General features: G+C 35.7%; 2 protein-coding genes across 6 annotated transcripts; both read left to right on the plus strand.

Moving 5' to 3' along the window:
- Positions 1-5,523: 5,523 nt before the first annotated feature.
- Positions 5,524-11,055, plus strand: LOC104239033 (cyclin-A2-3). Of its 5 annotated transcripts, none has more exons than XM_009793565.2 (13): positions 5,524-5,729; positions 6,429-6,781; positions 7,269-7,368; positions 7,452-7,541; positions 7,912-8,048; positions 8,571-8,663; positions 9,098-9,231; positions 9,592-9,667; positions 9,927-10,003; positions 10,091-10,124; positions 10,226-10,375; positions 10,470-10,604; positions 10,707-11,055. In XM_009793565.2, the coding sequence occupies exons 2-13, from the start codon at positions 6,479-6,481 to the stop codon at positions 10,764-10,766; spliced, it is 1,389 nt and encodes a 462-aa protein (XP_009791867.1). In that variant the 5' UTR covers positions 5,524-5,729; positions 6,429-6,478; the 3' UTR covers positions 10,767-11,055. The 5 variants fall into 5 exon arrangements, with proteins under 5 accessions (XP_009791867.1, XP_009791869.1, XP_009791868.1 ...); XM_009793567.2 differs by having other exon boundaries at positions 7,936-8,048; XM_009793566.2 differs by having other exon boundaries at positions 5,524-5,711.
- A 1,585-nt stretch (positions 11,056-12,640) lies between these two features.
- LOC104239031 (D-glycerate 3-kinase, chloroplastic) lies at positions 12,641-16,092 on the plus strand. The gene is made up of 12 exons (XM_009793564.2): positions 12,641-12,967; positions 13,686-14,071; positions 14,200-14,279; positions 14,355-14,406; positions 14,485-14,526; positions 14,615-14,693; positions 14,775-14,806; positions 14,887-14,955; positions 15,205-15,279; positions 15,365-15,481; positions 15,572-15,622; positions 15,732-16,092. The coding sequence occupies exons 1-12, from the start codon at positions 12,730-12,732 to the stop codon at positions 15,873-15,875; spliced, it is 1,365 nt and encodes a 454-aa protein (XP_009791866.1). The 5' UTR covers positions 12,641-12,729; the 3' UTR covers positions 15,876-16,092.
- The last annotated feature ends 189 nt before the right edge of the window (positions 16,093-16,281 follow it).

Genomic DNA, 16,281 nt, shown 5'->3' on the forward strand with positions numbered 1-16,281 from the left:
TATCTCTGAGCCTGTCTCTTGGAACTATTTATACATATAGGTCAGTTACCAGGTTGTCAGAAATTGCCGAGGTCTAATGGCACACGGTTCAAAACTTGGTAGATAATCGGCCCGTCTCTCTGTCGTTCTCCACTTAATTATAGGTTGATGTTAGCTAAGCAAAAAAAATGGACTTCTAATGGACAGGGTATTTTCACTTAGATGGACGTGCTATGATATACAATTGAAACATGGCACCTCTCTCCGAGGGGATGACCTAGTGGCTGAGGCATGCGAGTAATCTAGAAATATAAGGTTGGAATTAATGCTGTATTTTGTCCCGGGCCTTAGTGGGCCTAACGGGCCGGGCCTCGCGGTCCCGGGCTTCGTGGTCCCGGGCTCTGGCGGTTCCGGTCTTCGTGGGCCTAATGGGTGGAACCGGCCCGTGACGGGCCTAAGCCCACATGGTCTTGTGCTTAACGGGCCGGGCTCGTGGGCTTCGCGGACCTAGCGGTTTTTTTTCTTTTTTTCAAGACAATTTATTGTACTATCATGGCTATATTAAAAATATATATGTAGTATATATGTATATCTAATTATTAAAGTGCTTGACGAAAAAGAAAATAACAAAACAATAGTAAAAACACTAAATTGTCATGCATAAATATCACTTCTTGAAGTATATTATATTGTATCTTATGTATATATATTCTCTTATATATTTTCTTTTAGTATATGTATTGTATCTTATGTATATATATTCGCATAATAATATATTTTCTTGTAGTATATATATTGTATCTTATGTATATATGTTCGCATAATATATTTTCTTGTAGTATATATATTGTATATTATGTATATATTGTAGCATAATATATTTTCTTTTAGTATATTATATTGTATCTTATGTATATATATTCTCTTATATATTTTCTTATAGTATATATATTGTATCTTATGTATATATATTCGCATAATATATTTTCTTGTAGTATATTATATTGTATCTTATGTATAATATATTGTCTTGTAGTATATATATTGTATATTATGTATATATTTTCGCATAATATATTTTCTTGTAGTATATTATATTGTATCTTATGTATATATATTCTCTTATATATTTTCTTGTAGTATATATATTGTATATTATGTATATATTGTAGCTTATAAATAATTCTAAGTATAGACAAAGAAATATTGCGAAAAGAAGCTCATGGGTAGAAGCAATAAATTTTATTACCAAAAAATGACATATCTTTCTTAGTCATCCTTCCCCCAATGGAATGAGCACAACAAGGTACTAATACCACCATTAGAAGGAAAAAAACTAAGGAAGATGTGCCAAAATACAAGTTACATATTATTCTATGTATTATCTCTAACAAATCTCATAAATCCTTCAAGGTTCGGAGGAGGTTGCGTTGGTGGTGGTGGAAAAGAAGCTTGTTCATCACCACTTCCGGGCGAAGCCGAATCCTCCGCAAGTTCCGCTATCATTTCTTCATAAGCTTCATCTATCGCCGGTTGTGCTTCTGCAATTCCAAAGTTTCTTCTTTCCGAGCGGATCCAATCTCTAAACAATACTGATTTTTCCAAGCTATCCCTCATAGACGCTCTATGATCACCTATTTGCAGTCTTGCTTGACTGAAAGCGCTCTCTGATGCAACAGTTGAAGCTTGAATTGATAAAATATCCCGAGCCATCCTTGCAAGAACAGGAAAATGTTTTTCCCTTGCCTTCCACCATTCCAAAAGATCAAAAGAGCCGTCTGGATTCTCCTTTTCAAGTCCCTGAGACAAATAAACTTGAAGCTCATTTAGATGTGAAGTTTCATCATAATTTTCACCTTGAGACCCCCTGAACTCCGTCCAAGATTTAAGAGCTTTTAAGCCCGCAACTCTTTTAGAGGATTGTGAGCTAGACGAAGTAGGGGTTGGAATAGTTGGCCTAGCATGCTCTAAGGCAAGTTGATAAGCATTATAAACTGTTTGAGCGTTAATCTTAATTGAAGCTTTTGCATCTGCAAGTGTCGCAATTTCCTCATTTGAAAGATCTAAAGCCTTATAAATATTTGAATACCAAAAATGAGGACCTCCCAATTTCATTGTAGGATTTAGCATTGCAGCAAGACCATAAATAGGAGGGATAGGAAAAAAATATTTTTTAAACTTTTGTTTCATTTCATTTATAGCAAGTTCATAAATATCCCCACCCTCACTAAATTCAACAAACAAATCAGATAGTGCTGCAATATAAACTAAACAGTTTGAAATAGTAGGATAATATTGCCCAGAAAATGCATTTGTTGCAATTTGAAAATGTTCTAAAAAATCTAAAAGAATTTTAACATTAGTCCAATCTTGAGTGGTAAGCATTTCATCATCATCTTCACCACCTACCCGAGAATTAAACGTTGCATTAATTGGGTTTCTATATTCATATGCTACTACTAAACTTTCGTACATACAATTCCATCTAGTCGGGCAAGGTTTAGGAACCTTTCTTTCTCTAAGGCCATATTCATCACATTTTTTAAAATACTCTCTAAGTCTACTTCTACGGTTTGAATAAAAAAGCCAATTAAGAGCCATTCTAACCTTTTCAATTTCTATGTTTAATATTCGCATACCATCACCGACAATTAAATGATAAATATGACAAATACATCTAACATGGAAAATATTAGTAAATGCAGGATTTAGTGTTGTTGTAAGCATGCCTATAGCACTGGTGTTACTAGAAGCATTATCCATTGAAATTGCCATTATTTTATCGCTAAAGCAAAAATATCTACAAATATCTGCAACAGTGTTAGCTATAAACTTACCTGTGTGACGCGAATTAATTATTCTATATGCAATTATGCGTTTTTGCATTATCCATTCCTCATCTATCCAATGACTTGTAACAGTTAGGTAATCACAATCATTACCACTTCTACCAATATCAGTAGTAATAGAAATCCGATTAGGTATATGAGTAAATAAATAACGCAAATATTGTTCATATTCATGTTTGAATTTATAAATATCACTCTTAACTGTTGCGCGAGGCCAACCTTTATAAGTAGGATTAAACACTCTTCTAATATAATGAACCCAATTAGGATTAGAAGCAAAAGTATAAGGTAAGCACATAACAGTAATCATCTTTGCTAATTCTTCACGATCTCTATTTGGATCGTAATATAAAATACCTCCAGTGACAGTGTTAATTCCTGGTTGAACTAGATTTGAACCTGTACTAGGGTTAACCGCAGAATCTACACTTGTCCCCTCTAGATGCGCTTTCATTTGAAAAAATCTAGCCTTATCTCTAGGGTGTGTTTTTATGTGCCTAGTCAAACTACCTGTGCCGCTACGGTCTCCTACATATTTATGCGACATTAATTTCCCACAAGTTTTACACTTAGCCTTATTTTTTTCTCTTACTTGAGTAAAAAAATTCCAAACTAATGATGTTTCTAAGCGTTTAGCAGGTTCTCTATTAAAAGTAGGAGTTTCTACAGGTGGGTCGACCGGTGCATCACTTGGGTTATTAAGAGGACTAGTAGGTGTATCATCTAAATCCGGTGCTTGAGTTTCATCATCATCCTCATTTTCCTCATTATTTTCTAAGATGGTTTCATTAGGATAAAGAGCATTCATAATTTCATCATCTAATCTATCACCTGGTGCAACATTATGATAAAATTCACTATCGGTAAATTGAAAACAAGGGTGATCACTATCAAGAATTACGGAAGGAGGAGGACGTCTAGGTTGGCGACTACTTTCAACTTGCTTATCTTTTCTAGGTCGGGGAGCCGGGGGAAGGGTAGTTGGTTGGCCACTACTTTCACCGGTTTTATCTTTTCCTTTACCAAACATTTTTTTCAAAGTAAATGCCATATTAATTATAATTATGCAAACTAAACCACACAAAAATATATTCTAAAAACGTAAGAGTTGAAACGAGTTTACCGGATTGCCGAACAACTTCTTGAAAATTGAAAATCGTTGAACACTTGAAAACTTCAATTCAACAACTTCACAATTTTTCACGAAATTTCAACAATAAATTAAGTAATTGTAGTAGAGAGATTGAGAGAGATTGAGAGATATTGAGAGATATTGATGAATTGGTGAATAAAAATGAAAGAATGAGGGGGTATTTATAGTTGAGAAATGGGGAAAAGTGTAATTATATAAAGTTTGGGGTTAAAATAAAGTTTGGGGGCCAAATGGCCATTTTTTAACTTAAAAAACGGTCATATTTTCAGCCCAAACGGCTAGATTTTAAATATGGCCGTTGGAGATTTTTTTTTTTTTTTTTTGAAAAATAGCCGTTGGGCCCGCCAGGACCGGGCCAGGCCCGCCTGCCGGTCCCGGGCTAAACGGTCCCGGGCTCGTGGGCTCAACCATGGAGACCAGCCCGTGACGGGCTCAGGAGGCCCACCAAGACCGGCCCACCCAGGACCGGCCCACCAGGCCCACCAGGCCCGTTAGGACCGCGGGCCCGGTCCGGTCCGGTTCAGGCCCGACCCACCGAGCAGCCCTAGTTGGAATCCTAGTTACAACACTCAAGTATGAGTCCATCATCTTTAAATTTCGTAGAAATGACACCAAGTTAGCCACTCTAAAGGGCTGCTCTTTCGGAATTAGCCAGTGCATCCTTAATTTTTTTTTTCAGTCTATTTTTTTAGGACTAAAATGTCCTGAGTTGTCCTGAAGTTAAAATTTTTAATTTAAAATTTCAAGACAAAATAAGTACTGGCTAATCCATGAATAATATCCTGAGAATTGCTATTTGTGCACTTGCCCCTTAAATTTTGTGGGTAGGATTAAGGTGGCATTTGAGATACGCATAAGCTAACTCATTAATTATGGTATAAGTATGCTAAAAATATGGCATGAAGGTCACTTTAGTAGCTCATTGTATAATTTTGACCTAGTGAGGAGTAACAGTAGCTAAGTTACAATGCAAGAGAATATTAATTAAGTTTTTTTTTCTATTATCATTCTTTATCGCGCAATCTTGTATGGATTTTCATTCATCTTACAAATTTTCAAGTACAAAACTATGTCAGCTCGTGCTATACTTACGGTAAATATTACTGATGTTGTTACTAATATTTTGAGCAAAATCGATTCAAAAATGGCAGTGTATAATATATTTCCTAAGAGTATGAGTAAAAATACCAAATTAAACTTTATTTAACCTAAGCAAGTACGAATTGGACAATTCATTTTAATTTTTGAAACTCTATTGGTGGAATCACTCGGAAAGTACATCTTAACAATCAGTTGTAACTTGAAAGTTGTGGTTAATCAAATATCATGAGTAACAATATTAAATTAAAATTTATGAGTAGATAAGGACCAAATGTGTATAATTTTCACAAAGAGGGGGGGTACGTCGGTAATAAAATAGCCAGAAAGGATGGCCTTTGCAATTTACATTTTAGACCGGGTTACCTTATAATAACCAAACATATTAAACTAAACTAACTCCTCGTCTCCTCCTATAAAACCGTTTTGGTCAAACGAGTCAAACCTCTTTCTGTTATGTCAGAGGCCATTACTGTAAACCCAAGATAAGGAAATATATTTGGATTTCTAATTTCATTTTCTTTTTATTTTGTATTTTCATATCCCTTCTATTTCTTAAGTTTTAACTTCAAACTCAACAGCCCGCCTCTTACAGTTCAATCTCCATTTTTTTCTCGATCACTTTCTTGAAGGTGAGATTGCAAAACAAGGTACCTAATCTACTTTTTTATTTAATTAAATTGTTAATATGGTCTCTGTAGTTTCTTGAAATAATGAAATCTTAACTCGCCGTTTTTACATTGTTATTTTTTTTTCCTATTTGATTGTAGTGGGTTGTCTGATAAATTTGAATTCTTGGAGTTTTCAAGATGTGGTTGAGTAAATAAAGAAGAAGACTGTAGGCAAATTTCCTTTTTGGGTTTTGATTATCTAGATGTTTGGTAAAGAAAGTATTTTGAATGTTGCTTTTAGGAGAGCGTAGTTTAATTTTGAACAACATTTTAAATTCTTGATGTGAGGTACCTGCTGTTTAAATTGAAAACATTTTCATTAGTGGATTATTATTTTTATGAATTTGAATATGGAATCTTGGGTGTTTCTTGTGCGCATGTCATTTTGATTGGTATTATCTTGTGAATTCGAATTCTTGAAGCTTAAAGTTTTCCTTGGCTAATTCCAAAATCTGCTTAAGGAAATGTTATGTCCAATATAATTTGATAAAATTAGGAATTAGGGAGAACAATTTCTTTTGCTGCAAGAAAACAAAAGTTTAAGCTAATCTATGCTAATCATAGTGTCACTTGCTTTGATAGATGTGAATTAAATTCTGTTACCACTCTTAGTATCAACTTTTCTTGAGCTGTATGATTCTTGATATCACATTGTTACTAATTTTAACAAGTTTGCAGGTAAATGAGCGATCAGTTCAACTTAAGAGCAAATTGACTAGCCAATTTCCATGCCTCCACTTACTATGAAGAGAGAAAATTCAGTAATCTCTGCTGAAAACGAGCCCATGGTTCGAATTACAAGATCTCGAGCTGCTGCCCCTGAAAAATCCACGCTTGCACGCTGCGCAGAACTGCCAAAGCCACGGGGTCAGAAACATTCTCTGCAGATAAATTCTAACACAGCAGTCCTCAGGGAGAGGAAGAAGAATGCTCCACTTGTGGAGAAGAAATTCCGGACAGTGCTTAAGGATGTCACAAATCTATGTTGCAAGAGTTTAAATGGAGACGGCCTCAATGCTGCCAAAGTCTCAGTTAGTAGTTCTTCTGTTTTACTTTTATTATCTACATTGCCATTGACACAATCCCGTGTCTTATTACCTTGTTGTTGCTACTGTTTGTTTATTGCTTCATTTTTACTTCTCTTGAACGGAGGGTCTTTCGGAAACAGCCTCTCTACCGTCATAAGGCAGGGGTAAGGTCTGCGTACACTTTACCCTCCCCAGACCCCGCTTATGGGATTTCATTGGGTTTGTTGTTTTTGTTGTTGTTTCCATTGACACAACGTGAAACAAGTTTCATAGTTTGACTGTTGTAGAGTCCCTTAAATATCAGAAAGAGTTTTGAATTGATCTGAAATATTGCATATAGAGAATACTAAGGTGCATTAGCTAATTCAAGGATTTATGTCTTTATGTGCTTCTATTTCATCCCAATAAAGCTTTGGTGATATTGTGTTTGCTCCTGCTGGTTCATGTTATTCCTTTTATTATCTGATTTAGTTTATTATATAATTTTCAGAAGAAGATCATGCGAGTTGGAAACAGTTCTCTGAATTTGTCTAAAGTGACCACTTCAGTCAATGCTGAGGTCCATCAATTTCCAACCAAGTTACCACCAAGTAGGCTGAGAGCATGTCTTTCTAATATGAGAAGTACTATTTGAACCACTTTTATGAATATCACCTGATTTGACTAACTGCAGGGAGTAGCATTAATCAAAGTTGCTCCGACCGAAAGTTCCATGAACAACAGCAAGGAAATCCAACAGAAATCAAAAGGTTTTCAAGACAATGTTAGTTCCTATTTAATTTGTTTCGCTGAAACAATAAAACTTTTGATAACTTGTGGTTCTACTGACTATACAGGATCATAAAGAAAGAGAAATGACAATAACAAATGATTTTTCTGTAGTAACATTTATAAATCATAGAGGAAGCCTTGGTCTTATCTTTGTACTTTATTCCTGAGTACTAAGTGAATATGTTTCTAAGTTAAATCTAATAACAGGAGTTCTCCACCACACTTTCTTTTTTGACTTTTTTCTCTGGAGAAAGGATTTATATCTACTAGTTTCCTGTGTTTCCATGTAATTGCAACCATGTTGGCCTGTTAATTTTTCTCCTTTTGCGTACCAAAGTAATTGAACCTTTTAATGGGCACAGTTGAGAAAGCTCTTCATGATGCAGCACCATTGACGTCAACAAAGTTGGACTTAATAGACATTGATTCTGATCAAAAGGATCCACAACAATGCAGCCAATATGCTCTTGAGATATATAACAATTTCCGGGTTGTAGAGGTTCGTTGAATTGATATTCTTGCACATTTCTCGTGGTTTCCTTAGTTGTTCAAATTGTTGTGAGATTGCATTTTCTCAGACAAGATAGTTCCTTTTTCCAGCTGGGAGCTTTTAGAATAAAAAAGTAACTGACACTTCGGCAAAGGTCATCTTTGCACAACTGACACAAGGATGCTTTTTCACTGTTTTGCTTTAAAATTCGAGTTAGACCAATGAACTTTTGATTATAATATCAGTGTTAGGTGTAACCACTTTAGTACGTTCGATGTATGTTCACTTATGAAATAATGCTGGACGCTTTCGCTCTGGAATAGTGATGCCGGGTATGCTGCCTGCTTATTGGAATGTTTCTCAGCATTATTAATAACTGTATGCATAATTTTCTGAATCCAAACCTCAACCTGTATAACTTCTGAGATTTCCTTGTTTTGGGATAATGGTGTCAAGTCTTTCCCTAGTCTTTTCAGTTGACAGTAGAGAATTGTAACTTTATAATACAAAGTCTGATTTGTGTTTCTCCAGCTAATGAAAAGGCCACAATCAAATTTTATGGAAACGCTGCAGCGAGATATCACACAAAGTATGCGAGGAATCCTTGTCGACTGGCTTGTGGAAGTAAGTTGATGTTTATCTCAGAAAAAGAAATTGAATAGTCAAAGTATATGCTGACATTTTCTAATTATTAGTACATGATTCGTCTTGAGCAGATAAATGTGAAGTAAACTAATTTCCTAACAGTATCTGCTCGGATACGCAATATCACATTTTCATTTTGGCTTTTCATCATCCACTCCTGATCTCATCTTAGATTGGTTTGAGAATGACTTGTAAAGATCTTATGTGTGTTTTTCTTAGATAAAAGCATTCATAAGATTTTTGTGAATTGTGGTGCTAGTTAACTCTGTGTAGTTTCAACTTTGTGTTGGACGCATCTCACCTCTCTCCCCCTTCCTTTTGATCTCATAATGCTTATAAGTCTATTCGCTAATCTAGAAATGCTAATTCACGAGAAAGCTGGTTACTGAGGTCGTTGTCTAATCTTGTGTCAGGTGTCCGAGGAGTATAAGTTGGTGCCAGATGCACTCTATCTTGCCATTCACTTCATCGATCTATTTCTCTCTCAAAACTATGTGGAAAGGCCAAAACTGCAGCTCCTTGGTATCACTTGCATGCTAATTGCCTCGTAAGCTCGGTTCAACTGTTTGTACTACTATAGGTTCTTTGTAATATTACTTTTTAGTAAAACACTTTCTTGAAATACTTCAAAGAGAAAGAAATTCAAGCCGAAGAAATATGGGATCTTAGTACTCCACTCATTTTAGAATCTGACAAGCTCATTATTCCAAAGATATGTGTGCTTATGAAGAAATTCTCCTATGTAAGCACATTTGCAGTGTGACCTTCACCTGTAACAAAAATGATATCAAGTCTTTAGTGCCATCACTTTGCATGTTATAGTTGAAAATCTTTTCCCTTTTATATCTGAATAAAGGTCAATATATTGTATCTGGTGGCTGAACGTGGCTTTTCTTTTTATCTGAAGGAAATATGAAGAGATTCGTCCTCTACATGTTGAGGAGTGCTGTTTTATCACTGACAATACTTACACAAAAAGTGAGGTAGAATACTGCTCTTTCAAGTTTTGACTATTCAGGATCATGATAGTCAAAACACAATGATTTTCTTGTGTAGATTTCAGAAGTTAATTTTCTCGAATGCTACTTGAAAATACATCTTCATGAAAACTCATGGTTGTACCAAAGAAGAATGTTGACACTTTCCCGTCCCCCTTCCCTTCTCTACGATCTTACAAAATCTGATAATTATTATAATACTACTTGAACAAACTGAAGTTTCTGACGATGTAAAGTGGATCAGGTCCTGGCAATGGAGAGTCTTGTGCTGAAGTTTCTTGGTTTCCAGCTCTCAGTTCCAACTGCAAAGACCTTTCTTAGGTACTTTAGCGACTTGCCCGCCCTCTTGATCCATTTGTCTTTGTGAAAATGAGAACTTCATTTTCTTATGTATGATGCTATTTGCAGGAGATTTTTAAGAGCAGCACACGCTTCTTACAAGGTATTACATTAATGTGCATAACTGGATTTCCTGAATGATAACAAATATATTTTCTCTTGTTACTGAAATATAACCGTGGTCCGAATTATACATGGTTTCAGAATCCCAGTTTGGAGCTAGAGTGCTTGGCTAATTATCTAGCTGAACTGACATTGGTCGCCTATGACTTCTTGAAATTCCTCCCTTCGGCTATTGCTGCATCATCTGTATTCCTTGCGAGATGGACACTAGATCAGTCAATCCACCCATGGGTTTGCTCCCTGAATTCTTGCTGTTTAGTTTACTTCTATTTCACTAGCTTTTCCTGCTACTGATGTGTAGAACCTATGCCTGCATCAACAACAGAATCCGACATTGGAGCACTATACATATTACAAGGCTCGGGATCTGAAAACCACAGTAGTTGCATTACAAGGCTTACAATTGAATACAGAAAACTGCCCTCTAAATGCCATACGTGCTAAATACCGGCAAGATAAGGTACTTTTGTGTGTTATTATTCAAAGTTAGTATGGTCTATTCGTTTCGAGTTGTTACTATTATATATGGTCCTAATAAGTCTCTTTTTTCCTCTGCTAACAGTTCAAGTCTGTCGCGTGTTTGTCTTCGCCAAAACTACTTGAGACATTGTTCCAAACATGAAATTTGAAGATATGATACTTAACCAAATGGAGCACTGCTGAAACTGACAGGGAGATGAGCTTTTTTGTAACTTAGCCCATTTTTGCTGTAAAGATTTTGACACCCTAGAGATATACTTAAATTGCAAGTTTAGCAGTAGAAAAGTAGCAACTTTCTCAGTTGTATATTCAAGAATATATTCTTGTACATGCTATTTTTAACAGAGTTAATTTTGCCATTTTTTGTAATTTGGGATGGTCGATCATCTCCTTCAATGCAGCTTCTAAATGAAATTTGGGAATTACTACAAGTATTGGTAACTTTTTTCCTTTCAGAAATAAGCTCTAAAATTTATGCCGTAAACTTATATAAACTACTCCTTTCCCACAATATATGACGCTGTTATTCATGGGGTAAAATATTTTTGAAATGATTTTTCATTTTAAAAAGTACTTTGCATGATTTATACTTTATAGTATATTTTACGAAATTTAAAATAAATTTTAGGCGAAATACATAAAGCGCCCCTTAAGTTGTCCCAACGATCATTTGAACAACTTAACTTGCTATGACCAAATAAATACTTCTGCTTGGTAGAAGCATATTCTCTTAAACCCCACATGGCAAATATTGTGTGTTACATTTAAATCTAAAATCTTTAAAATTAAGTTTATCTTTTTTTTCCCCCTAAAATCAATGTGGAACCCACCACCTCCTCCAATTTTCTCATGCATCTTCTGCCATTGCCCCAAATTATCTTCTCCATCTTCACCCTCCGGGAAAAAACACAAAAAAATTTCATCACCACCACAATCACCGTCCGTCATTAAATAAATCCAAAAACAATAAATCTCCACCACTAATTAATTGACTGTAAAGTATTTGATATGATACTTTTTTGGGAGAAAGAAGATGATGAAAGGTGGGGAGAGATCAGGGAAGAAGACGGGGGATTTAAGTCTGATTTGGGAAAGTAGGTCTTTTTCTTATTTTTTGAATTAAAAACTACAACTATTTGTTAATATAGACTATAATTTATTTAAGAAGTACACATGTCATTCAATAATTTGTCATTCGTGAGTGTAACTCATGAGGCTTGTTAAACTCGAGTGTTCACGAGACACACCTGTATTAAATAGAACTGCATGTCTGGTCATATGGCAAGTTAAGACGTTCAAATGATCGTTGGGAACAACTTAAAGGGGCGTTTTATGTATTTCGCCTAAAATTTAAGAAGATGAGGAATCAAGTATTCTCTGACCCATACTGTATATTTCTTTGTTCTTTTTTCACCCTTTTCTTAACTTTAAGGGGTCGTTTGATATAATGGTGGGATATCCTATGGTATTAATTTTGTACCTTCTATGTGGGATAACTAATCCCATAGTTTTAATATAAAAATTATCTGATGATTAGTTAATATTCCAAACCAAACACATGATAAAGTTAATCTTCAAACTATATTTTGAAATTATTATTCTTATCTCACATGCCAAAAAAATATAAAGTGTAAGATAAGGTGCTATCTATAGGTAATAGTTAGTACCTAATTAGGCAACGTATAAGGTAATCACAAATAATTCATAAAATAACATAAGGGATAGTCTTTAACTATTATTATTCAAGGACATTTGTGCCATAGTCTATGACTCATAGACCCAAACAAAAATATATATGAAAATCATTAATTGATAATTTGATAAATTTTTAACATTACATTACACTGCTAGCGTAAGAAAAATCTTCAAACTGTATTTACCTTTAACTATGTGGCGGGAGATTTCGAGTGGCAATTTGGTACTTTCAGGAATCCGACATGGCAGCAAGGTCAGATTGTTCGTACGTTCTAGGCCAACCTTAACCGATCGTTTTTAACTAACAGTATCGACTCCTCCCGCAATTCTAGACTCAGAAAAAACTGCAACACACACTCACACACTGCTCTCTCAGTTTCACTGTGTGTGTGAGAGAGAGAAGGCCGACAATGGCGGGATTGAATATATTATCTCAGACTCCGTCGCCATGGCAGCTGCCAGCTTCCTCCACATCATCATCCTCATTTTCTTTACGCTGTCGTCATTTTTACGATTTTAATATTTACAATTGCGGCGATATCAAATGCTATAAAATCGGGTCGTCCACTTTTCCCCTTTCTGGAGCTCCAAGATCAAAGCCTTCTGTCTTTTCATCTCAAATGCTGCCTCAGCTCTCGAATTCTTCAGGTTTTAATTTTTGGGAAATTTTCCAATTTTTGTCTACTGATTGTCGCTTTATTTCAACTTCGCTAGAAATAACTTCAATTATATTTTCTCTATGTAATTTGGTTCCCACAAAAACGTGTTAAAAATTAGCAATTAGCAAATATTTGCTGAAGTGGGTGTAAGCTAAATTTTCAAGATTCTTATAATTGGAAACTAATTCTTGCTTATATTTAACTTTCGGCTCCAAATTTGGGGTTGTCCTAGTGCTGGAAATAATGCTGTTAAGATGGAGTTGACTATAAATTTGTTGAACAAATTAACTGCTTTGTTGGGAGGGAGGTGGGTGGGTAGGAATTCAAGAGTGGGAGTTGGAAACTGGAAATAATTAAGTAAGATCCTGAAGTTTTCCTTCTAATTTCAAAGCCACATCCCTAATTTGTATGCTAAATTGAGGGTTAATAGTATTTGCATGTGCTATTTTTAATTAAAGAAGAAGAAGACAAATACAAAATCTACCCGGGGGGTGGGGAGGATAAATGATATATCTGCAGGCTGCAAGACTAAATGCAGGTTTTGAATATGAAATTAGTGAACCCTTCAAATATGTATATTATACCACTTGTATTTGTATGAGTTATTTCTAGTGTCAGTTGACGACCAGTGGTGTCACTTCTGTTAAATGCTGTGAGACCATGTTCTTTTAGCCCATTTGCGTTCATGGTTGGTCATGGTTGTGCAGGCAGTGGATATTCCTGGATGCAAGATAATTCTGCTTCTTGTGGTAATTTTTCCCCCAATGGAAGGAAGCAAGGTCCATTGAATTCTGTGGCTCCAACAGAACGAGCACAAATTTCTTCTGTGGACGATCTTTATGAGTTTATATGCTCAGGCCCCCTCATCGATAAGACAGGTCTAACACCCGAAAAAGTGGCTGAGTCCATTGATAAGTGGATAGAGTATGGATTTCGCCTTTGTAGATTGTTTCAGCTCAACCAGCTGGCTCTCAACGAGCCCCAAAAAATTAGACTCTACCACTACTATATTCCAGTCTTCTTGTGGTGTGAACAGGAAATTTCACAGCATAGTTCAAAGTTCAAAGACAACGAAGAAATTCCTCCTTTGGTGGTAGACACATTTTTATCATTCACTTGGTTCTTGTGTGTTTGATTTCCATTGAGGTCTATATCATGCTGGTCTAATTACAAAAATTAAGCATAAACAACGCTAAGATAAGGTATATTCTTGGCATGTAGATTGGCTTCAGTGCACCTCAAGGATGTGGAAAGACAACACTAGTATTTGCATTAGAATATCTGTTTAAAATCACAGGGAGGTAAGTTGCATCATGATATTTTGCTTCCTCTGTGGAACGGAAATGACCAAAATTATGCTGAACATGTGTAATCAGGAAAGCTGCTACACTATCCATTGATGATTTTTATTTAACAGCAGAGGAACAGGTAAATGTTTCATGAGTTTGTGTTCTGCTATTTTGTTCTGTGTATTATCACTAATGCTGACAAATTATGTGGTTTTAGGCCAAACTAAGAGAGGACAACCCGGAGAACTTGCTTTTGGAGGTATTAAATGGTGAATTTCACTTAAAATGGCTGGTAGCTCTTTTGGTCTCATAAACTTGAGATGTAAAATTTTCATTTTTCACTTCAGTTCCGTGGAAATGCTGGAAGCCATGATCTCTCGTTGTCTGTTGAAACACTGACAGAGCTAAGCAAAGTGACAAAAGAAGGTGAATGCACCTTTTTAGTTTGTGCTATTTTCCAGTTAGACATTGGATCTATATGCTGAATTAATATTCAACTCCATCCAGGTGTGAAGATGAAGCTTCCTCGATATGATAAAGTGAGTAAGAGTGATCATAAACATTTAAATCTCAAGTGGGTTCTGCATATTATTTACTAATTCTAAAACTTTATCTCCAGTCTGCGTACAATGGGAGAGGTGACAGAGCTGATCCTTCCACATGGCCAGAGGTTGAAGGGCCTTTAACGGTAGGAAGCTCTTTTTATCTAGAGCTCGCAATTTAGTGAGTTTCTGGTCATCTATGTTTAATGATTCAAGAGTGACCCCAATTCCATCATTTCTACGCCTAGAAGTAAAAGTACAAGTTCTAAAATGATGTAAGACTGTAAGAGTGGCATCATGGCCTAATTCTTGTAAATACATAACTTTTCTCATTGATCCAACTCAAGGGAAATGATATGATTGTCTCACATCATTGTCAGTACTTTGGATACTAGGTAATTTTGTTCGAGGGTTGGATGCTTGGTTTCAAACCCCTTCCACCTGAAGTAGTCAAAGCTGTTGATCCACAGGTTCAATTACCTGACTCTCCTATGGATGCTTGTGCTTTCTATTTAGATCTATATTTGTTGGATCATTAAATTTTGAAAATTGCAGCTTGAGACAGTCAACAAGAACTTAGAAGCTTATTATGATGCATGGTATAAGTATGTCGAATCATGGATTATCATCAAGATTCATGATCCAAGTTATGTCTATCAGTGGCGGTTGCAGGTTCGTTTTTGCGATATCATCTACGTTTTTATCCTTCTTCCATATTTATGCTTATGCTATTATTTGACTAGAGTAGTGGGATGTTTTCAGGCGGAGATTGCAATGAGGGCTGATGGGAATCCTGGGATGTCCGATGAGGAGGTGAAAATTTATATTTATTCTTTCTCAAAAAATCTAAATGACAATCCATCACTTAACGCTTCAGATGAATGTTGTCCAATATTTTCTTTTTCTTTTTTGTTTCCCGTAGGTGAGGGATTTTGTATCCCGCTACTTGCCAGCATACAAGGCTTACCTTCCCACACTCTACTCAGAAGGACCTCCTGGCGCTGACCCGGAGCATGTTCTTCTCATTGAAATCGATGAAGGGAGAAATCCCATCCTTGGTAGCTAAGGTAAAACTGCAATTATGGAGATGGTTTTGATCCTTGATTGATTTTGTTGAAAAGAATGGGACCCTTACAAGCATCATTTCCATCTGAGAGTTTCTTCACTTGTACATTCAAATGTAATATTGTAAATTAAGCCCCATGTGAAGGTAAAATGTCCGAATAAATTTTACTCGAGTTACATTCTTTAATTTGATCCTGGATTTTATTTTGTTGTGCAAAGACTGAGACCCCTTGCAAGCATTTTCTCCACATGAGAGTGTCTCCAATTGTATTATCAAGTGTAATATTGAAAATTCAGCCATAGGTGAAGGTAAAAATGTCATAATTTTGGTCGAGTTGCTTTCTTTGGCTTGGCGTTTATAGAGCCTAATAATCATTGACCATAATCTTTCTGTGTCAAAGGATTAT

Source organism: Nicotiana sylvestris, chromosome 3 (assembly GCF_000393655.2).
Source record: "Nicotiana sylvestris chromosome 3, ASM39365v2, whole genome shotgun sequence".
Lineage (NCBI taxonomy): Eukaryota > Viridiplantae > Streptophyta > Magnoliopsida > Solanales > Solanaceae > Nicotiana > Nicotiana sylvestris.

Bases quoted from the DNA above. Each gene is read 5' to 3' on its own strand.
- LOC104239033 (XM_009793565.2), top strand. From the start codon at position 6,479: ATGCCTCCACTTACTATGAAGAGAGAAAATTCAGTAATCTCTGCTGAA. The intron at 6,782-7,268 runs GTTAGTAGTTCT...TATAATTTTCAG, and splicing joins TCAATGCTGCCAAAGTCTCA to AAGAAGATCATGCGAGTTGG. The intron at 9,232-9,591 runs GTAAGCTCGGTT...TTTTATCTGAAG, and splicing joins ACTTGCATGCTAATTGCCTC to GAAATATGAAGAGATTCGTC.
- LOC104239031 (XM_009793564.2), top strand. From the start codon at position 12,730: ATGGCGGGATTGAATATATTATCTCAGACTCCGTCGCCATGGCAGCTG. The intron at 14,807-14,886 runs GTGAGTAAGAGT...CTTTATCTCCAG, and splicing joins AGCTTCCTCGATATGATAAA to TCTGCGTACAATGGGAGAGG. The intron at 15,623-15,731 runs GTGAAAATTTAT...TGTTTCCCGTAG, and splicing joins CTGGGATGTCCGATGAGGAG to GTGAGGGATTTTGTATCCCG.